The 22,551-nt window shown below is 57.4% G+C and overlaps 1 protein-coding gene across 1 annotated transcript in view; it reads right to left on the reverse strand.

Moving 5' to 3' along the window:
- Positions 1–171: 171 nt before the first annotated feature.
- The window catches only part of SLC6A9 (solute carrier family 6 member 9), a 32,116-nt gene continuing 9,736 nt past the window's right edge, over positions 172–22,551 (reverse strand). Inside the window, exons 3-14 of the mRNA XM_060021129.2 lie at positions 13,452–13,608; positions 12,737–12,868; positions 12,074–12,344; positions 6,244–6,376; positions 5,914–6,048; positions 5,714–5,817; positions 5,070–5,307; positions 4,845–4,979; positions 4,639–4,738; positions 4,457–4,557; positions 1,364–1,534; positions 172–1,242 (exon numbers count right to left, since the gene is read on the reverse strand). Of these exons, the coding sequence (XP_059877112.1) occupies positions 1,048–1,242; positions 1,364–1,534; positions 4,457–4,557; positions 4,639–4,738; positions 4,845–4,979; positions 5,070–5,307; positions 5,714–5,817; positions 5,914–6,048; positions 6,244–6,376; positions 12,074–12,344; positions 12,737–12,868; positions 13,452–13,608 (1,872 nt within the window). The 3' untranslated portion in view covers positions 172–1,047. The remainder of the gene's footprint in view (positions 1,243–1,363; positions 1,535–4,456; positions 4,558–4,638; positions 4,739–4,844; positions 4,980–5,069; positions 5,308–5,713; positions 5,818–5,913; positions 6,049–6,243; positions 6,377–12,073; positions 12,345–12,736; positions 12,869–13,451; positions 13,609–22,551) is intronic.

Below are 22,551 nucleotides of genomic sequence, written 5' to 3' on the forward strand. Positions count from 1 at the left end.
TAAAATCCTAGTGGTGCACGGATGGGCAGGGGTGGGCGGCGCACCGTTATTGCTACAGAGGATTAGAGGCGGCTCTTCCGGGGTTGTCACTGCACAGAGGGGCACAGAGGACGGACAAACGGATACTGCAGGGCTTGGGGGAAGGAGCTCTGGCTCCAGAGAGGGGGTGGGGCACGCCGGCTGGGGCCATTTGGCACGTGAACAAGGGCAGCCCATTTTGGGAAGACTGGGCCTTTAGCCTGGCAGAGGGAGGGCAAGGGGGTGTCACGTAGGGTCCCCTTCTCCAGGGCTCTGGGCTCAAGCCTCCTGCTGAACATCACCCCACCCCTTTCCCCAGAAACGAGTTCTTTGGGCAGGCTGTTGGGTCACGGGCCTCTGCTGGCTGGCCCTGCAGCCAGTGCTGGGAGGCGGCGCAGAGACCCCAGGGCAGCTGAGTGAGGTGCAGGCAGGCCTGGAAGACAGAGTGGGCCCGAGGCCAAGGGCAAGGGGGTGGCAACCACAGATAATACAAGTTTTACAAAAATAATTACACAGACAAACAGGGCTGGGGTTACAGCCTGACATGTAACACTGCACAGCCCCCTAGCCCCTTACCCTGCCTCCAGGTAGGAAGATCCAAACCTGCCTGGGCAGAGGCTGGGGTCTGCTCTGGGGGCAGGAACACTGGTCAGGAGGCTGAAGGCTCGGGGAGGGGGACAGGTAGGGGGCCCACCCAGAACCTTAGCTCAGGGCAACGTGTGGGGGCATCAGAGGCCACATAAAGTCCAGCTGCCTCCGGGGACCTGGCCTGAGACCCCTCCAAAGTGCTTTGGGCCCCCCAGCAACCCTCCCATCACTCACGCCCCCCAGCTGCCATCTTGGCATCCAAAGGACCTGTAAACACTAGGGACACGAGCACGAATGACCACGCAAGCAGTGGTGGCCAAGGTGACAGGAGCCGCCCTGGTCCGGGCGTGGAGGGGCAGGCGGTGACACCTGTCCACCGCCTCCCCAGTCTCTGTGGCGGGAGCACGGGGCGGGGGTGGGGCACTCCCCCGGCAGTTGTGCTCATATCCGGGAGTCCTGCAGACGGCTGGAGCCGTTACTGCCCACCGTGGGGATCTGGGCCTTGTCTGGGTGCAGCGGCTGGACCTCAAGCCCGTCTTCAGGAGAGGGTGGGATGGTGCGGGCATAGCGCCCCGTTCGGTGCTCCAGGAGGGCGGGCCCCCAGTCTCTGCTTGGCTTGGTCGCATTCTTCAGACGCTGCAGGAGAGGTAGGCATGGTTGGGGGCGGGGTGGGCACGGTCCTCAGAAGGGAGCCCTGAAGCCCCATACATCCACCCCCTCCTGTTTCACCTGGCTGCCCCCTGCCCCCACCCCTCACCTGGAGGAGGGTATCCCCATCTGTGCGGCAGAGCTGGTACAGGGCGTAGAGTGGAATGCAAATGACAGAGGACAGCGCCATGAGGAAGCCGATGGCCACAGCCCAGCCTGGATACTGGTAGTGGTTGTAGGTAATTGGCTGGTACTGGATCACCGTGAAGATGAGAATGAACTGCAGAGAGTGGGGGACGGGAGTGGGCGTGAGTCCTGCCCAGCCCCACCCAGGCCTCAGGCCTCCTATCTGCACCCCCTCCCTCCCTCTCCAGTTTCCCAAACTAGAAAGAGGCATTTTGGGGAGGGCGGGGGTGATGTCAACATTTGGGTAGTGGAAGAAGCTGATGGAACCAGGGGCCCAGGGTATGATGGGCAGGTGGCCACGGTGGAAGGGGAGAGGTCTGTCTTCTGCGTAATCCTGAACCAGCCAGGGAGCCACTCAGCTGCCGTGGCCCCTGGAAGTCAGTTCTGCTCAAAGACTCGCAATGGCCCTGCATTGCCTGCTGAAGCAAGGCCGAATCCCTGGCCTTTAGGGCCTTCTCCGCCTCACATCAAGACCTCGGCTTATCTTTCTGGCCTTACTGTCTCAGTGTCTCTGCTACACCCAGCGTTTCCCACCCTTCTTACTATGGAGGATCCTCTTTTGCATCTTCCTCTGTCAAACCCTATGCAAATGCCACCTCCTTCAAGAAGCCTCCACTGATTTCCAGTCTCCTCTTCCTGAAAGGGCTTTAGTGGCATTTTCCATCTACTAAGCATTTTATGGGTGTTTCCCCCAGACCCGGGAGCTCCTGGGATTGCATCAGCTCTGGCTCTCCAGTGCCCAGCACAGTGCCTGGCACAATCTTGTGTGCTGATCTGAACTGACTTATGCAAGGAGGTGGGAGTAATGGGGGAGAGGAAAGGGCAAAGTCCTGCCAGTCTGTGGCTGTGGAGACAGTGACAGACAGCCTGGGGAGGCTCCAAAGGCTAGAAATCATGAGTGTCAGACTGGGGATGCTCTCGGGAACCGCTTTGGAAAGAGATGAGGGACATGGGAAATAAAGCCTGGGGTTCCAGTAACGAAAAAACTAAAGTTAGTAGAAAGATGGGCAGGTGGCTCACGGGCCACCCAGAGGAGCCGGGGCAGTGGATGCCACTTGCCAGGAGGGCTCAGCGTCCACCCTGAGCCCTCAGTTGTGTCCTGGAGCTCAGGCCCGTCCAGCCTTCTGGGTGACCAAATTCTAGAAGGCAAGACCTATATCCATTCAGGGGTGAGTGGGCCCTCCTAGGACGCTGCACACGGAGGAGCTTAGAGCAAGTTTTCTGAATGGAATTAGATCCTGATCTAAGGTGTGGATAAATTCTTTAAAAAAAAATTTTTTTTAGGTTTTTGGCCACACCCCACAGCATGTGGGATCTTAGTTCCCCGACCAGGGATCAAACCCACGCCTCCTGCATTGGAAGGCAGAGTCTTAACCACTGGACCACTGGGGAAGTCCCGATAAATTCTTTATTTGAGCTGATAGAAGGATGGAGTTTGTCAAAAAAAGACCTTTTCAGCAATATAAAGAAGTAAAGCCCCCAAAGAAAACCAACAGCCCAGAAACACGTGTCCACAGAGCCTGGCATCCTCACCTGAAGGTGACTCCAGCCTGGCTTTCTGGGCACAGAGAGGGTGCTGCCGGCTTTGACTCAATCTCGTGGAGACACTGGACCCAGGTCCCTTCCTGCCTCCTGCCCTGCCTGGGCGGTGCCCTGGGTCCCGAGCAGGGCAGCAGCCTCCCGGGAGTCGTGGAGGATGAGCTCCCCTGGGGCAGGCCCTGGGCCAAAGCCACAACCCTCAAGGGCACGGCGCTTGGCTGGCATCTACCCTCCCCTCCTCCCACCCCTTACAGGAGACTTCCGTTGCTCCTGTTTCAAAGCTGGGCCGGTGGCCAGAGCTGGTGCCTGTGCCAGGCTCGGGAAGATCCCACACCCCATGTGACGGAGGCCTCAGCCCTCAGGGGCCTTTTATTCAGAAACATGAGCCGAAGTGGAAATCCGGTGCTGACCTCTGTGGCACACAGGGGCTGGCATGACGGGGGCATGACTCCGGACCCTGCCCTGGCCACTGGGCTGACCCCTCCGTCACTCAGAGATGGCTCTGCCTCTTCTCTGTGGAGGGACCATTACACTAGCAAATCCCTTTTGCCCCCCATTTCTCACCCTGAGCATAAAGGAGCAAAATCAGAGGGTTTTTAGTCCATAGACCACCCCTCCTCCTGCACTTGTTTCTAGTGTCGCACAGGCCCAGCACACAGGCTCCAGATCAGGCTACCTGCTTCGCATGAGGGCTCTGCCTCTTAGAAGCTGTGTAGCCTTGGATCAATTACTTAACATTTCGGTGCCTCAGTTTCCTCATCTGTAAAGTGGAGATCATAACGATACCTTGGAGAGTTGTATCACATGACTTAATATATGGTTCCCGGCCACGGTGGGGGTTCCCGGCCACGGTTGGAGTTCCCTCCACCATGTCAGCTCCCTGATGGGAGTTTCCCAGGTGTTGAATACTGGTGGAAACCCAGAATTCCCCCTCCCAAGCCGGCCCACTCCAGTGCCTGGAAGGCTTACGAGGGTGTCCCGGATCCTGAGCTGACATCTGACTTGTACAACCTGCTTCTGCAACATGCATTCACACCACGTACCCTGAGTACTCTGAGCACCTCGGCTATCAGGGACTGGAGACAGGAGCTCAGCGAGGCTGACGGAGGCTGACGCCACTGTCAATCATGGTTCCCGAGGCTCCTCTGGGAATGCCAGGGGGGAACACCAGGGAGGGAGGGCCGGCTCTCAGCTGCTGCCAGCCTGCTTAACCCTTCCGAAGCTGGGCACTGTCTTCAAATAAAGGGCCCTGTACTCCCTTCCTAACCCAAGGCCAGGGCCTGGGTGGTTCTGAGCCTCCACACACCTGTCTGACTCTACGCAACCTTGCTCGGACCCCCAGTGGTCAGATTTGTGGGTGTGGAGCCTCCATGGGGAGCTCTGGCCAGATGGATGGGCTCCTGCTCTCCCTTTGCTGGTTCCCAAGAGAAGGACGCTTGCCACAGGGCAGCAGGGGAGGGACCACTGAGGAACTTACAAAGATGATAGCTGGAGAGACGAAGCGCCAGCAGATCTGGAAGAAGAGGGGCGGTGGGAATCCCAGCATCATCTGGATGTCCTGGAAGTAGTTGTGGTGCCCTGGAGAGAGGGAGGTCAGCAGGACAGCGTGGGCAGGCCAAGGGCCGGGACACAGGAGGCCACGTAAGCTTGGGCACTTACCGTAAATGTACATGATGGACACACACATGATGCAGGAGATGACGACCAAAGAGAAGCTGGCCGCGTAGTTGTCCATCAGCAGCAGCCAGTAGATGCCTGCCTGCGGGCCAGTGGGCAGCTGAGTCCAGGGTGCCCGAGGCTATGCTCCCCCCTTGTTAAGCCCCATACCCTGGCAACTCTGGCCTAGCCTTTCCCTCGGTTCTTACCTGGCTGGTGAGGGGGATGCCCAGCAGGAAGCCAGCCACAGCCACGCCCAAGGTCACATAAGTCTTTTTCTGCAGGATCCACTCATTCCCTACCTCATCCACAATGGCCGTGACCAGCGTCTCTAGGAGGCAGAACTGCAGGATACAGCCATCAGAGCAGAGGCCCGACCTCCGCCCCTGCCTCCTCCCTCCCCAAGCCACAGGCCCATGTCCTGCACCTCGTACCTGAGTGCCCAGCCCCAGCAAGATGAGCATGAAGAAGAAGAGCAGGGACCAGAGCGGGGAGATGGGTAGCAGGGTGAGGGCCTCAGGGTATGCCACGAAGGCCAGGCCAGGGCCGTGGTCTGCCACGCGCGACACGTCCACACCCAGGTGACTGGCCATGAAGCCCAGGATGGAGAAGATGACAAAGCCGGCGTAGACGCTGGTGGCACAGTTAGTGATGCTGATGATGACACTGTCCCTGATGGGGAGGAAACCAGGTAGAGTCAGGACACGCAGCTTAGTTCCCCCTGCCCACTTTGGGCCAAGAGACTTGGAGACAGAGAAAGTTCTAGGAACAAAGGTGCCCCCAATCTCTTTTCTGGTCTGCTCTGGGCCTCGTTAAGTGGGCCTGAGGCTCCTGAGTCCTCACAGAGCCCTGGGGCATCACCGTCTTCACCTCTCCTCTCTTCTGCCAAAGCTCTCTCCGTTCTGCAATGACTGGACCCGGACCCCGCGTTGCCAGGCTCTCAAGGCCATGAGTGGAAGGGAGGGCCCTGGTGGGCCAGGAGGCTGCACTGGACCTGGTGGGTCTGGGGGAGCCGGGGCCAGGCTGCAGAGAGGGTAGGAACTGGGGGCAGCCCCAGGGCTGGAAGGGAGAGTCTCACCGGTAACAGTTGTTGTGGAACTTGTTGTAGGAAGCCATGGTGATGAGGCCGCCCCACGCACAGCCCAGCGAGTAGAAGATCTGGGAGGCGGCATCCCCCCAGACCTGCGGGAGGGACGGGCCGGTGAGGAGCTGTGGTCAGAAGCTGGTACCTCCCTGCCTCTCCCCGGCCCTCTAGGTCCCCCTCCGTCTACAGCCCACCTTGGCCTCCAGGATCTTGTCCCACTGTGGGGTCAGGTAGTACGTGATGCCCGTGAAGGCTCCTTCCAGGGTCACGCCGCGGATGAACAGGATGGTCAGCACCACGTAGGGAAATGTGGCCGTAAAGTACACCACCTGGGTGCGAGAGGGGCCCCGCTGGACGCCTCTGGGCTCTTCCTGCCCCCTCAATCACCACTGGTCCTCTGGTTCCTCCTCCCCTCCCATATCCTTTCATCACTCCCCCACCCACCCCTCCACACACAAAACCCAGGTAGGGGAGGCAGGATATCTCTGGGTGGGCACAGACCCTGCTGGGGGAGGGGTACTTACTTTCCCTGAAGACTTGACCCCTCGGATGAGGCAGAGGAAGACGACCACCCAGGAGACACCCAGGCAGCCAAGGAGGGGCAGTCGCACCTCCCCGAAGTTTCCGATGTCATCTGACAGCTTCAGCACATAGAGCCTGGAAAGGGGATACTTTGTCACTGATGGCCAGCCCCGCCACCCAGCAACAAACTCCCAAGGCCAGGGCCCAGCCTGGCAGCTCCCTCCTTTCTCACGAAGTCCCAGCAGCTGGCTGATGTGAGATGGGAGCGTCTGTGAGGCGCCAGCCCCGGCAGGCCCAGCCCCCTCTGCCTGCTTCCTCTCCCAGGACCCTCAAGGGCACCTGCAGGCCACACCCTGGTCCTGGGCCAGCCTCTTCAGCCCCTGGGTGTGGAGGTCTCCCTGTCCCTGCTCAGACCCAGCCCAGGCCCTTGCTTGTGTGTTTCTCCCTTCAGGAATGCCCTCTCCTCCTGACTAGACACACCCTATCTGGCGTCACCTCCTCCAGGAAGCCTTCTGTGATCTTTTCACCCACACTAGTCCTCCAGCTCTGATGAACAGAGGGAGGCAGTGGAGGACTGAGTAAAGATGGGGGCTCCGGAGCACGCAGGCCCAGACCTGAACCTACGTATGTGTGGCTCTATCTGGCGCCCTGTGCCATGCCAGCTGTGCTCTTTCAATCAACTGGACGTTTATGTGCCAGGCCCTTGCTAGATGCTGGGCATATAGACCTGGATCAGGCATTGTGGGTACTGCCAGGAGGAGTGCCTCAACCCCATGGGGAGGAGCACACTGGAAGTCTTCCTGGAAGAGGTGAAGCTTGAGCCAAAGTTCGAGGGATGGGGAGGAGGTGGGTGAAGAGGAGTGGAAGTGTATGCCAGGCTGAGGGAATAGCACGCAGCAGGACAGGGGTCAGGAACCAGCACAGCCCCGCCTGGGCATGTCAGTAGCTCAGGAAGGCTGGGGGAGAAGAGGGAAGGGAATAAAGAAAGATGAAGATAGGAAGGGACCAGACCAAGAGAAGCTGCGAAGTCAAGGCTGAGAAGTTTGGATTTTATTCTGAGAACAATGAGAAACTTCTGGAAGGTTTTTAGAAGAGCACTCTCAGGGTCTCTCCTGGGCTCAAAACCTTGCAGTAGCTCCCATCTCTCGTCATGGAAAAACCAAAGTCCTTACGGTGGCTACAGAGCCCTGCATGATCCATTACCTCCTGCCATCTCCCGGATCTCCTCTCCTCCTGCTCTCCCCCTTGCTCACTGGCTCCAGCTGCACTGGGCTCCTTGCTGTTCTTTAAATATGCCGGGCATGCTCCCACCTTTGCACATGCTATTCCCTATTTGGAGTACCTTTTCCCCAAATCTCCACGTGTCCACATGGGTGTGAGACCTGTGCAGGCACACAGGACCCCACGCTTAGAAGGGCCCTGTGCTTGGTTTAATGCCCTGCCATTGTCATCTTGAAATTCTTAATTCATTTGAACTAGGGGCCCCATCTTTTCATTTTGCAGTGGGCCCCACAAATTATGCAGCTGGGCTTGTCCACGTGGCTCCCGCCCTCTTTACTTCCTTCAGGTCTTCACTCAGGTGTCCTCTTTGCAAAGGAGCCTACTCTGGCACACCTGATTAAACCTGCCACCCTGGCCCCAGCCTGGCACACCTTACCCCCTTCTCTGCTATATTTTCCTCCACAGCACATCTCTTTCTATCACACTGTACATTCTACTATTTAGTTTGTCATCTGCCCTCTGAAGGCTGGGGTTTTTGTCTGTTTCGTTCACTGTTGTATCCCCCAGTGCTTAGCACAGTGCCTGGCACAGAGCAGTGCCCAATAAATATTTGTTGAATGCATGAATGAATGCACGTGATGGAAAATGGACTGAGAAGTATAAAGGGGAGAACCTGGAGGGGGACTGGCTTGGTTGTTGGAGTTGTCCAGGCTAGAAGTGATGAGCAAGAGACAAACTCTTGAGCCTCAGTTTCCTCATCTGTAAAATGGGCATCATAACACCAACCTAGGATAATTTGTAGAGAAATTTAGGTAAATACAGGCTCCTTTCTTTCCCTTCTTTCAGCAAGGGTCTCTCAGGGTAGCTCATAGGCTGTCCTCTAGTCTTAGCTATTTTTACTTTTTTTTTTTCCAAATCAGTTCTCAAACCTCATGACAACATGTTTAATACCTTGCGAGGGGCTGTCACTCCGGCCCCTCATGGGACAATGTTGCCAGGCCTGGGACTTGGTGTTTGCTTGGTCAGCCTGCCTGGCTGTTAAGACTTGCAAGCACCTTGTCCTCCCTCCTCTGCCTCAAATCTTCCCCCAGGCCGCCTTACACATTGTGACCTGAAGAGGGCGCTGCCCAACACGCCCCTCTCCTGTCCAACTCCCGCCATAGCGCTGGTTCCTTCAACGGGCCACGCCCTGGGGTGGAACCTTTCCAGGCTCTTAGTCCATAGGGGAACTAAAGACAAAGGGATGGAGAGGTTCCCCCCAAGGAGAGGCTCCTGGACCCCTGCAGCTGTGCTTTCCAATCCTTTTCCCTTCGTGGCACGCAGAAAAAATATTTTGGACCCGTAAGGGCAAATCGACAAGGCCACTCAAAGTAAGGCAGCAGGGCTGGGGACTCTGGGCTGCCCAAGCGCCACCGGACTGGCACACTAGGGTGCATCGTGTTGGGAGGCTCTGCTTTCCAGAATAGCCATCGGGTCCTACTGCTACAGCCGAGAGTCGCTTTACTTTAAGCAACAGCGTTCAAAGTAAAGAAACCATTTCTTGTTCAAAAGACTTTTTAAAAACTTTGCTAATTATACCTGTTAAGCTGGTAGTGCTTTATATTATCTTTTATTGCAAGAGTCCAGCATATAATACGAGGGCTTAAAGAGTTTAGAAGGCTAGCCTGGGAACTAAATAATGAACTCTACCTATCTTTTTATAGTACCATATTTAGTGTTTTGTTTTGGTTTTGGGCTATGTGCTTTTGAGATCAAACAGCTAACCTTAAAACTTTTGGAACCCCACATATTTACAAGTTGGCTCTCGCATAACATCTCTGGAATTATTCTGCATTATTTTTAAATTTCCCCAACCAGATGGTAAATGCCTTGAGAACAGGAAACCCTAATCTATTTCACCGCATCTCCAGCAGTGGCTATCACTGTGCTTACTGAGCACCCATCACTGTTCCTAGTGATTTATGTTGCATCTTTATAACAACAAGAATGATGTAACCACCTCTGCTTAACGGATGAACAGCTGAGACTTAGAGAGTTTTGGTGACCTCCCAAGTCCACGCAGCTGGTAAGTGGCAGAGCCAGGATTTGAGTGAGGTCTGTGTGGCTCCGGGGCTGCCATGAAGACACCAGGAGAGGGGTGCTGGGATCCAAGTCCCACTGGGTGTCAGGTGTCTGCTGGGGAGATGAGAGGGCATGTCCTGAGCTTAGGGCCTGCCTAGCAGGCGTTACACCAGCACACAGAGGACTGTAAGACAAGGTTGTGAAGGGGTGGTGAAGGAGGGGAAGACTGTGGGCCAAAGGGGGAGCAAGAGGCAGACGTGAGCTCAGAAATCTGCCCTGGGAACTTCTCTTGCTTTAGAGGAGTCACTTAATCTTTCTTTTGACTTGTTTGTTCACCTGTAAAATGGGAATATTTTATAAAACCTGCACCCACTACCTAACAGCATTGCTGTGGGGCTCAAATGAGATTGTGCAGCTTTCCAGAGGGGCGCTGGAGAGTGTGGACCAAGAATGCCTGTAGAGTATCATTGGCCTAATTCACACTAGGCACCAGTCAGAGAGGCATGTATATCCTGACACAGCATTGCTGCCTAGTTCGTTAACCTCTGAGCATAAGTCTCTGAATCTGAAAAACAGGGATAATATCATGTAAGAGAATATGCCTGGCACATAGTAGCTGCCCGAGAAATGGGGGTGCTTGCTCGCCTCACCTCCTTGCTGATGCCATCCGGGGCAGCCCTCTCAAGGGTCATTTCCCCAGGCTCTCCAGGAGGGGGCGGCAGGGAGCCATCCTTCAAGGAACGAGTACTGCCTGGGACAAGCAGCTCCTTAGGGATGCCTGGCTCCAGCCCCGGCTGAGGAGTAGAGTTGAGCTGGCCACCCTGTGGACCTCCTGACCCATGGCTAGTTTTCTTTGAGGGAAATCCCCCTCTAATTGCACTGGATAAAATCTCGTGAGCTCTGCCCTGCAGTGGACCCACCCGTTGGGGAATCCCTGGCAGACAGCCGCTGGGGTGAGAGCTTCTGGAGAATCTCCGGCGTATGGGCGGAGCACTGTGCTTCTGGGAACTTCCAGAAGGTTCACCCCCAGTCTAGATCAAGCTGCCCAGTCCACACCATGCCTCAAATATAGCAGAATACCTAAATGGGCAGAGTCTGTTTCTTACTCCCTGCTCTGTCCCCACTCTGAGTGCTGTGCCTGGTACCTACTAGGAGCTCAGGAAATGACCTGTCCTATGACTGAATGACTGAGTCTGCCCAGAGGTAAATTTGCCCGCCCCTTACTGGGAGGCAACAGCTCTGTTGTCTCCACCACGAGCCCCAAGGGCAGTGACCACATCTTAACCATCTTTGAATGTCTATAGCCCAGCACAGAGGCTGGCACAGGGGAGCTGGGCCCTCAGGGTTTGAGCACTGGGCTTGGGCTTCGAGGATACTGACCTGCTGGGACTTCAGGTATCACTGGGGCCTCGGCCGCTCACCCACGGCTCTCCATCACATCGTAGAGAAGGCCTCCAACCCTCAGCCTGGCATGAGAAGCTCTGCCCCTTATGATGCCTCTGGCCTCTTCTGTCCCAATACTCAGTGTCTCACCTGCCCCCGACCCCAGCTCCAGTTTGCCGCCTCCTGGCCTCGGCTCACCTGCTCACGTCTCTCCCAATCCCTCCTATGTCTCCCTCCCTCCTCTGGGAAGCCTTCTTGATCAGCTCCTCCTGTACCCACCACATCCCTGAACATACCTGCACTGAGGCACCTGCCCCTAAGAGCGGTAACTACCCATCTCCCACCCTGGACTGTGAACTCCTGAGGGCAGGGGCTCAGGGCCATGCATACCCCACGGGCACACAGGGCCCGGCAGGGTGGACGCCATAAATGTTTGCGGAATGAATGAACGACGCCTACCCACCAGTCCACCAAGCCCTCTTCCCATGAGTTCCTCAACAGGACATGGGGAATTTCCTCCAGGATGTCCTGCTGTGCCCTCACACCCACCCAGCTGGGACAAGATCTTCCGAACATCTCCAGCAGCAGCTTTCCCTTCAGCCAGCCCCGAGACTCCATTCTCTGTCACCACGGAGCACGGTGGTGCCAGGCTATCTTTCCTAAGCACAGCCTGACGAGGACAGCCCTGGGCTCAGGAAACTTTCACGGCTTCTTCTGTTCCGCAGCATTAGGTCTGTGATTCATTCCTGTAAGTTCTCCAAGAGGGCTGGTGCTCCCTCCTAGGCTACCTCACGGCCCGTGAGCTCCCCACACTCCTGTCATTCTCATCACAACAGGTTCCCCTCAGGCTCAGGACCAGCCCCTGCTCAGCTGGGACCCAGGGCCTCCACGCGTGCTGTTCTCTCCAGGAAGCCATCCCCCTTTTCCCTGACTCTCCTCTGCAGACTTGTCTGACTGCTGGAGCCCTCTCTCCCTCGCTGCCACTGTGTGAGCGTCAGCCTCTCCTGAACCAGGCTGTGAACTCCCTGTACCTCTTCCCGCACCTCTGGCCCCCTCCATTCCTGGTACCCTCCCGAGGCTGCAGACGGTTGCCTGATGGCCAAGGCGAGGGCTGAGTGTTGGCGCCAGGGGTCCCCCCCAGAAGCCCAGGTCCCTTGGGGGCCTCACCTCCAGTACTCCTCGCTGGGGCTGGTCCTCTGGAGGGTGTGGTTGAGCGCGTGGGAGAGGTTGCCAGGCAGGGTGGGAGGCCGGGAGCCATTGGTGATGTTGGAGGCATCCAGCACACCGGCACAGTCGGGTGTGTTCCAGGGGTTACTGCAGTAGGCCCAGGGCAGCACGGGCGTCATGGACGAGAAGAAGTAGTAGAAGGCGATGCAGATGACCACGTTGTAGTAGATGCCGATGTATGTGGACACCACCATCATGCCATAGCCCACACCTGGGGGAGGAGAGGGGCCGGAGCAGCCTCACACGTCTAGCTGAAGGAGGCAAGGCTAATTCCGAAGGGCGTAAGAGGCAGGCTTTCATGGAGTGCCACAAAAGAGGCAGCTCAAGGCCTTGGCAGGGGCGAGCTGGGGGGCGAAGGGCCTTCGTGTATGAATGTGGTAGGAAGAGAGCGTGGAGGCCAAGTAAACATGTATCCCAGCATGTGTCCATGGCCTTGGCCATTGATGGGGGCCTCGGGTTAACACCAGTGTCCCATAGGGGTTGGCAGTGTTTATACAGATGGGCGAGTCAGCATGGTCCCCAGAGGCCCGTGTGTGTGTGTGTGTGTGTGTGTGTGTGTGTGTGTGTGCGCGCGAGCGTGCGCGTACCCCACCCAGGCCTCACCTTTGAACATGGGGCTGATCCTCCACACCCCCAGGCAGCCCTGACTTGCAAACTGGCCGAAGGAGAGCTCCATGAAGAACAGTGGGATCCCACAGAAGGTGAGCATGATGAAGTAGGGGAACATGAAGGCGCCTGGTGGGCGGGGAGAGGGCTGGCTCAGGGCGGCTTTGGGGAAATCCCACCCTCTTCCTGCTCAGAACTGACAGCAAAACCTTTGCAACTGGCTGGGCCCCCAGGAGGGTATGCCACGCGCTGGGCCGGAGCCTAAGTCTGGGGCACACTGCTCACCACCTGTCTTTGAACCTGACAGAGGCTCCCAGGAAGTCTGCTCTGAGTCAAACCCAGGGCCCAGAGCCGCCATGTTTGGGTGGGATTTGATGGCTTAACCAAGCAATTTCGCACACATTAGTCAATGAGATCCTCAAATATCCCTGAATCATTTGGGCGCGGGGCTGCTGAAACACAGGCAGTATAAAACAGGGAGCCTTGGGAGGTTGGGTTGCTTTCCTCTACCTCTCCTCCCCTCGGGGGAGCAGGCTGCCAGGGTCGGGGGTGCTGCGCCTTAGGTAAAGGGTACCTAAGCCAGGGATGGGGGCAAAGGAGATCAGGGCCAGAGGCCAGCCTGTCTGGAGTGTGTGCCGCGGAGGGGGCGGCTGGGCCCCGGGGGGTGGGCTCTATCCACGTGGGTGCACCCTGCCCTGTGCCCGCTGGCTACCTCCCCCGTTGCGATAGCAGAGGTACGGGAAGCGCCAGACATTGCCCAGGCCCACGGCATAGCCCACGCTCGTCAGTACAAACTCGATCTGGTTGCCCCAGTTGCCTCGTTTGTGGTTCTGGTCCTTCTTGGTGGCCTCACTGGGTACAGCACCATTCTGCGGGGACAGGAGAGAAGCTACCATCAGCAAGGCATCTGCACGCGCGGTGCCTGACCCTTTGGGCCTCCGCCAGTGGGGACACCATGGACCCTCCAGGCCCCCACCCCACCCTGGGCTTCCCCTCTGCTGGCAGCAGCTGCAGGCAGGCCCGGCAGAGGACGGGAGAGGGAGTAGCGGCCACCGGAGGGTGCTAAGCCGGCCTCCCTCACCAGCCCCCCAGCACGCTGTGCCAGGGGCGCCAGCCCACCTGAGCAGCTGCTACCGACATCTGAGAGGTGGGACACTGAGAGGGAGCTCGAGTTGAGGGCCCCCCAGCGCCAGCCCCTCCCAAGTCTCCCCTCTCCCCTTTGGGTGAGGATCTGGGAGCAGCTGAGCCTCATACCAAGCAGCCAAGCTGGGCTGGGCACAAAGGGGCCTGTGTCCAGACAGCCCCCCCAGCCGCAGCCACCACATCGCCAGGCTGAGCACGCTGCCCATGGCAGGCGGCTGCGGGGGAGGGGACCCGGACCCCTCCCCCAGCTGAAGGCTTTTTCCGGGGGGCACACGGTGGGCAGGGCTGTAGGGTGGGGGAAGGGGGAAGCAACTGAGCTGGGCCAGACCTGGGGAGGGCATTCTGGGGCTCAGGATGGGAGGGCCAGGGGAGCCATGTATATTGCCATGACAGGGGCGGGGGCCCTGGGGAAGCTGACCTGGGCTGGGGGATGCTGGCCATGAGTTGGGGGGAGGAGACCAGAGTTGTAGGCACCACGCCAGACTTGGGAGGACAGACTCTGCTAGGGGAAACAGAGGGAGTGACTCTAGAAAAGGGTCTCTGAGCTGAGAAGAGGTGGGCTGCAGAAGACGGGCTGGTCAGGAGGGGCTGATGAGGGAGTTTGCCCCAAGGGAAGGATGCCGGGCTGGCCTGGAGGAGCTGCGAGGCTGGACTGGGTGGCCTGAAGCCCCATTGAGGACCCTAACCCCACAGCTGGAACTAACCCAGCAAGTTCCTTTATAAGTGAGTGCACCCCTCCCCCATGCCCTGGCCTTTCCACCCCCTACCAGGTGAGCTGGAAACCGAGCCACCCTGAGCCAGTGCCTGAGGGGTCAGAGGTGTCTCACTAAGAGACAGGGACCCCGAGAGTCACCAACAGAGAAGCCCAGAGTCCTTGAGTGACGGAGACAGTCTCCCAGAGATGGGCTGCTCTCCTGAGAGAAATGGCCAGGCGTCCCTGGAGGACACCCAGGATCAGGGACACAGCCGCACGGCCTCTGAGGGATGGCACTGCAGTGACGCTGACCCTCAGCTTGAAAGAGACATATTCAAGGACAATAGGCACTCTGGCCAGTAAACAAACGGGCCTGGTGCTTTGACACGCTGTCGGACCCTGACACTGACCAACAGACGCAGAGGGGAGGAGTGGCCTCCCCAGGCCTGCGCCCTCCGGAAAGGCCCATTTAGGAAGGCAGGCACAGGAGGCCCCAGCACCTGGTGGTGGCCCCCCAGCCGTGCATCCCTTGCTCCCGCAATGGGTACATCTGGGGGGGTGCTCTAGGCTTGCACACCACGTGGGCACTACAGCACAGACACCCTTGTCCTGCACACCCAATCCAGCATTGCCCGGAGAAGACACTGAGCCTTATACCATCCCAGAAGGTTTGGGGGCACAGTACCAGAAACCGTGGTGCTCCCTTCAAGGAGCACGCAGAGCCAACCAGCAGAGCCTGTGTACTTTCATTCATGCAGCCACGGAGGTTTACGAGCTCCTACTATGTGCCAGGCCCTGCACCAGGCTCGGGGAATTCAGCAGTGAACAAAACACACCCCTACCCACTCAGAGCTAGAAGTCCAGGAGGAAGTAAGCCATCAATGAGATAAACACATAATTTTTATATGCAACTTCAATGTGCCCACAAAGGGGAATTTCTCAAGTCACAAGAGCATGGAAGGATGACAAGGGGTGGGGCTGGGGGCTGGGTGCGGTCGCAGAAGGCCTCCCTGATGAAGGGGCTAGAAGGCCACCTTGTCTCTGGGAGTGGGCGGCTCCCAGTTCCAGTGTGACAGGTCCTTACGGAATCCTGCCTAAGCGCCTGTCACCACCTCCTAGGGTCTTTTTTTGGGACAGGCCTAGAAATACCTCAGGGTCAGGGGAGCATTTTTTCAGAGGGTGTGGGGCCTGCTTGGGGTAGTTTATCCATTCCCAAACAAATCCCAGCCCAATAGGGCTCCTATATGTTGCTCCTACAATAACAGTTTTATTCTGTCCAAGGCTTGTTTACTTAGGGGCACAATGGGGGATTGTGGCAGCTGTGGAGTACATGGGTGGGGTCACGAAGCAGCGGTTACAGCTGTAAAAGAGACAACTGAGGGTCCAGGATGGCCTCATGGGCTGGGCAAGGGCAAAGCCTCTTGCAGAGACCGAGGTCCCCAAGGCCTGAAGTTCAAGGCCTCTCTCCTGGCCCCAGCCCCCTGACCAAGTGCAGCGGGACCAGACTTGGACCTCTGAGGTCTGCTCCTTCCCTGGCGTGGAGGGGGCAGGGAGGGTGATGATGCCTCCAGCCGAGTGCCTAGGCGGTAGCTTGACTGAGCCATCAAGAGCCAGTGGTCACTCCATTCAAGAGCAGCACACCACTAAGCCTTGTGCTAACCAGCTCAGCCCTACCGGCTGTGACCTGGGGAGGCCAGAGCCTGGGGGACAGGGGCTTGGAACTGGGGATTGGGCTGTGGCGGGAAGTAACAGGCAACACTAGGGGTCTGCTGTGCAGAAGGAGCTGAAATGACGCCCTGCAAATGGCACGAGGAGCTCGCGGCAGAAGCAGCACCATCTGCTGCTCCCCAGCCCCGCGGTGCCCCATTCAGGGACTGTGGATGGGATGCTGCCGCGGGAGCCTGGTCCGCAGCTAGGCCTCTGACTTTTTTTTTTTTTTAACATCTTTATTGGAGTATAATTGCTTTACAATGGTGTGTTCGTTTCTGCTTTATAACAAAGTGAATCAGTTATACATATACATATGTTCCCATATCTCTTCCCTCTTGCGTCTCCCTCCCTCCCACCCTCCCTATCCCACCCCTCCAGGCGGTCACAAAGCACCGAGCTGATCTCCCTGTGCTATGCGGCTGCTTCCCACTAGCTATCTACCTTACGTTTGGTAGTGTATATATGTCCATGCCACTCTCTCGCTTTGTCACAGCTTACCATTCCCTCTCCCCATATCCTCAAGTCCATTCTCTAGTAGGTCTGTGGCTTTATTCCTGTCTTACCCCTAGGTTCTTCATGACATTTTTTTTCCTTAAATTCCATATATATGTGTTAGCATACGGTATTTGTCTTTCTCTTTCTGACTTACTTCACTCTGTATGACAGACTCTAGGTCCATCCACCTCACTACAAATAGCTCAATTCCAGTGCGGGCTATGTGCAGGCAGCCTGGCTGGTGAGGGCATGGCGCTCAGCAGGGACAGAAGAAGCCAACCTTCCTCCAAGTACACTGGAGGGAAGGGTCCCTCTGTAAGGGGTAGTCCTAGGGGCTCTAGTTCCCTTCCTCCCCCAGCCCTCCTCTGGGGACGCCCCTCCACTTCCTTCCCTGGCAGCGACGCCCAAGGCTGGTGAGCCTTTTTCAATGCTGCACAACTTTTTTTCTCCCTGCATAATTTTCCCCATTCTAAGCCTCCCATTTTCTTGATCTGCTAGATGGACGGCGTGTCACTGATATTAACTGTCCCTGCAGAGGTTGTTGGCTCTGAGGTGCGCACGAAAGAATTTCTTTGTGCTCCTGGTCTGCCCAGACTGGTGGCCTGTCTGCCTAACCCAGCTCGGCCCCGCCCACTGGCCGGGCTCCAGGCTGGTCCTGCCCATCACGCACCTCCCCCTGTCAGCCCCTCGCTGCTCTCCCAACCTCCCTCAGTCAGTCGCTCACACCTGGGTGGTGAATTAAACCATAGTGGCCTGGTGCCCCTCTGGGCTGCTCCCCTCCTCCTTGGGCTCCCTGGAGGGGCTCCCCCACCTCACCTCTGACTCACCCGGTGAGTGATCTCCAGGGCAGGGAATGCCCTGCCCTGCCCTGTGCCCGAGCTTCCCCAGGCCCGGCAGGATGCAGGCTACTGGGGGTGCCTTCCATGGCTGTGTGGGTGGGCTGGCTGGTCATCCTCCATGACGCCTGCCGTGCACAGACATACACGTATAAAACCCTCCACGCCCCTTACCCTTAGAAGCAGTCGTTGACCTGTCTTGGGTTCACAACTTCCCACCCCTGTTCCTGCCTAGAGGGGTGAGCCACACCGAGCAGTCCCTTACATAAGTCCTTTCCATAGCCCTCTGCCCTCTACGTATTCACTGGTCCGGATGAACTCCTGGAATTAAGGGAGTTCAGCTCTGAGGACAGAATCCAGATCTCCCTCTATACCTTGGGCCTGGTAGGGCGGGACCCTGCACTGGGGGTTAGAAGCCTAGCATTCTAGAACCTGCTCCCTCAGCAGCCCTGGGCAAGCCACTTCCACTCTCAGCATTCAGCATCTTTTCCTGTAAAATCAGGGGATAGACAAACGACCTCAATAGATCTCCTAATATGCTGTAGCTCTGCCCTGCCTGGAATTTGCTATTTCTGACTCTCTCCTGTATTTTCCATTAGTTCCCACTCGCTTTCTAAACAGCTAAAAAAAAAGAAGGTGTTATTGCTTTCTTTCTGATTATAAAAGCTTATCATTTAAAAAAAATTGGAAACTACAGCAACGTGTAAAGAAACAATGCTGCAGAGCCCGCTCCCAGTGGCGGCCACCAGCACCACCGCAGGGGTGGCCCTTCCTTCTTCATGCTCAGACCCAGAGGCAGCCCAGGATTCTACCCTGGGCGGCGGTTGTGCTCTGGCTCCCAACTCCTGCCCTCCGAGAGCGGTGTCCACGGGATATTTCTGTGAACTGTGAGCTCTGCTCTTGGTGGGCACTGAGGAATCCTGCAGCAGCCCGGGCAGGGCGGGCCCCACGAGGATCCAGCAGGCTTCTTGTCCAGGACTCTGCAGCCCCAGGGTTTGCTCAAGGGATGAAGCCCCATCCAAGACAAACTTTGTGGAGGAGAACGGGCAAGACCCTACATCCCAGACTGACCTTGCGCCAAATCCAGATCACTGGCAACTTTCTCTGAGTCCCAGTGGGGAATTCAGGCAGAACAGCCAGGACAGTAAACCGTGGCTGCCTCAGGAGACCCTGTGACCCCCTCACACCCCTTGGTTCTTGTTTCCCCAACTTCCCTCCCATCGGTCCAAGCAATCCAGGAGCCAGGCTGGCCCTCAGGCAACATCTGCCCCGCAATGACAGAGCCTTCCATCTTTCATCTGGCTTCGCTCATCCAGACACGGGAAAGTGTCAAGGGCCCGGGCTGGAGCAGCAGGACCGTGGGAAAATCTACCGCAGACCCGAGCAGTACGCAGGGACTATTAGTGCCTCTCGCTTCAAGGAAAACCTCCGAGCACCTGTCAGGAGATCAGGCCCTCACACAGGAGGTGAGAGAGGCAAGGACATGCCCGGGGCTGTTTCATCCCAGAGCCCTGACTGGCAGAGAGTGATCTGCCAGTATTGTGGACAGCAGACAGAAGATGCACCCCAGGCATGCCAGGCTCCACTCCGGGCCCTGGGAGAAGTGATAGGGCCATTGGGTGGGCTCTGCTTCTGCCCTGAAGCCCAGCAGTCATGCCCTGCACTGTGGCAGCCGTGAGCAGTCTCTGCCCCGCTCGGTTGGCAGCGGGCTCGCATTCTGGAAAGTGGCTTTGGCTTCTGACCCTGGCAGTCCTGAAGGTGGAGGGCAGCCCTGCATAATGTTTCTCCCAAATGCAGCCCACATCTCCCCAGAGGACATTCCTTCTCTTGCCTTCCGAAGGTCAAGTCAGGATGCCCTCCGGGCACTTGTCCTAGACACTGGCGAACACCGCGTGGGGTCTCTCTCCTCGCAGCCGAGACTGTCGCCCCATCCCGTTCCCCCACGCTCACCACCGAGTCCATGTAACGAGTCCCCCTGCCCCCTCACCACTCTCCCCATAGGAGTAGCTGCCGTGGCACAGACAATGGGGCTGTATTGATTAGTACAATTCCTGGGCACCTCCGGCCCGTCTCCCCGGGAGCTAGGACAATGCAGCTTTGATACACAGAGCAGATTCTCAGCAGGTCCCTGGGCTGGGGGAGCCCTAGTAGCCCCACTCTCCTCCCCTGTGCCGCCTCCGCATAGCTAACTCTTCCCGCTCCTTTGCACAGTTGCAACTTTCTGGGTCACTTTTGCTGCTGTCTGTCTCTCTGGCTGGCTGTGCCTGCCCCTCCCTGGCACAGACCACTCAGTCCCTCTCCCCACCCCCAGCCCTGCCTCCCAGTCTTCCTGGCACCAGAGAGGGGGCTCAACCTCCTGGAAGGTGACTGACCTGTTCTGGGGAGGAGGGGGCCACAGGTCCCTGAGCCGCGGCCATCCCAGGGTGAGCACTTGGCGGGCGTGTGCGTGTCCCCTCTCATTCACACCTCTGCCGGCTCCGGCGACACTGACGCATCCCCTGCCTCCTCCACTGCTGGCTGGGCAGCATCAATTACTTTCACCTCATCTCCTCCTGAAGCTCTGCCTACCCCCTCCCCGGCCCTCCCCCTCCAGCCAGTCCCCATGCAGCCCAGCGCGGGTGCTCCACAGTTAGAGTGAAGCGCAGCGTTTGTCGTATTTCTCCCTTGTTCCCAGCAAGTTATTGGAACAAAACACATACACACACACACACACACTCACAGCCACAGGGTGAGGCAGAGCGGGCGTGGAAGGGAGAGAGAGGGCGGCTCAGTTCCATTCCAGAATGAGGTCTGGGGCCCAGATGCTTCTGAGCGCATAGGCCTGGCACTTGGTGGGCTCCTGGTAAGGTGGTTGGGTACCACTGGGCACTAGAGATGGTGAAGGAGAAGGGGGAAGGGGGCGCAACCCACAGGGCACTACCAGAGCATCTCAGACTTCTTAGAATGCTGTGGGCTGGGGGCTGATGGGTCCTGAAGCAGTCCTTCCAGGAGTTGGGGACTCTCAACCAGACAAGACGATGGAGTGTCCCCATTAGAGAATATGACTGACCATGTAAAAAAGCTCTGGCTTAGTGAACGGTGCTGTCACCTGTCTGAAGAAAGATGGCATTAGCCAAGAGGGTGGCTGCAGAATAAGGACCTTTGAGGATTCGTACTGCATCGCCCAGAACCTGAGGTATTCCCTCTGGGAGTGTGTACCGAGTGGGCTGGGCACAGTCCAGCAGGTGTCACCATGGCTGGGGTGGAATGTCACTCAGACCCATCCTATCCCTCTCCTCTGAGGCCACACTCACTGGTCAGTCTCCAGCGGATGCTGAGACCCCACAAACCCATGGCCAGGAAGGTGGGCACGGGTGTTCTGGTGCTGGGAGGGCAGAGCTCTTTTTGGAAACTGATAGGTTGGCAAAGGGTCTGGTACATGGTAGGATCTTAGTAAACATCGGTCAAATGGAAGCATGGATGAATTCTGATGTAAAGGAGAGCTTCCTTGTGAGTTTGGTAAGTGAGGTGACCCCAGTGGGAACATGGCAGGATGACATTTTTTTTTAAGGGCAAAGGCTTTAGAGTCAGACAAGCCTGGGTTCAAACCCCAGCTCTGGCAGTTCTCACTATATATATCTCCTTAGGCAAGTCACTTAACATGTCTGGTCTTAGTTTTTTCATCTCTAAGATGGGGATAATATCCATCTGTCTTTGAAGCCAATAGCATTATTAATAATAGTAACAGCTAATACATATTAAGTGCTTACCATGAGCCAGACACTGTCCTAAACACTTTAGATATATATTAACTCGTTTAATCCTTCCGACAGCCCCTTGAGGTAGGTATGTTGTTATGCCCATTTTGGGGAAGAAGATGGGGACTGACCTCCGCTCAAGAAAGTCTCCTAAGAATGGCCTCAGACTCCACTGACTGAGCTGTTCCCCGGGCCAGCCTCACGCAGCCGGGTCCCCAGACACGCTCCGCGGACTTCCTGTGAGCCCAAACTGAGGGCCAAGGCCCTGGCTGGGCCACTGGCTCCAGGAAGGCCCAGTCACCCATGGTGCCCAACTGCTCACTTCCACCCAGGGTGGGCTCCGGGCTTTGGCTGCCCTGGCCTGGGCTGGGTGCCCAGAACAGGCAGCCCTGGCTGGACAGCTTTCTCTGGCTCTGGCCATGGGGACAGGAGGCGGCAGCGGCCCAGCTGGGTCCTGGCAGTAATGAGGCCTCATTAGCGGGATCCAGCTGCTCCAGCCCCACTCAGGGAGGCCGACTCCCCCAACCCCGCCTCTGACTTTTCTTAATAAGAGTGGGCATGCCTCCAGAGGGCCAAGGAGTCTAGGGGCTTTGTTGTACCCTGTGACTCCGAGGGAAGGTCCTACTGAGCCAGGACTGGAAAGTGCTGGGGGCGGAGGGGCTGCAGGGAAGCCGTGTGAGGGGAGGGGAGGCCGCAGGACTGAGTAGGTGGCCTCCAGGGAGGCCGGGGAGGGGAGGGAGACCAAGAGGAACGGAGGGCAGGTCCTTGGTCCGGAGAGGAAGCCTAGGGAGGTTGGGCCTTTTCCTCTGGATCTAGATATTGTCCATTTCACTGGGGAGGGGGTAGTTGCGCATCTAGGATCATCTAGTTGATTATCTAAGTCATTGCTCAGGCTGTCCTGGCTAGGAGAGCACCTTCTCTGTGCTAGGCCTTATAGAAGGAGAGTGCCCACTGTGTGTCGGTGCCTGAGGTAGGAGAAGACCTACTGTGTGTCAAACCCGTGCTAGGAAGGCACACAGTGTGTGCCAAATCCAATGCTGGGAGAGCTCCCACTGTGTGCCAGGCTCTGTGTTAAGAGAGCACCCACTGTGTGTCCACCCCACAGGGAGCCCTTGTGGTGTGCTGGGTCCTGCACTACACGAGTGCCCCATGCATGCCAAATTCTGTGCCACGTGAGGACCCAGTATATGCCCAGGC

The sequence above is a fragment of the Delphinus delphis genome, chromosome 1 (genome assembly GCF_949987515.2).
Source record: "Delphinus delphis chromosome 1, mDelDel1.2, whole genome shotgun sequence".
In the NCBI taxonomy this organism is placed as follows: Eukaryota; Metazoa; Chordata; class Mammalia; order Artiodactyla; family Delphinidae; genus Delphinus; species Delphinus delphis.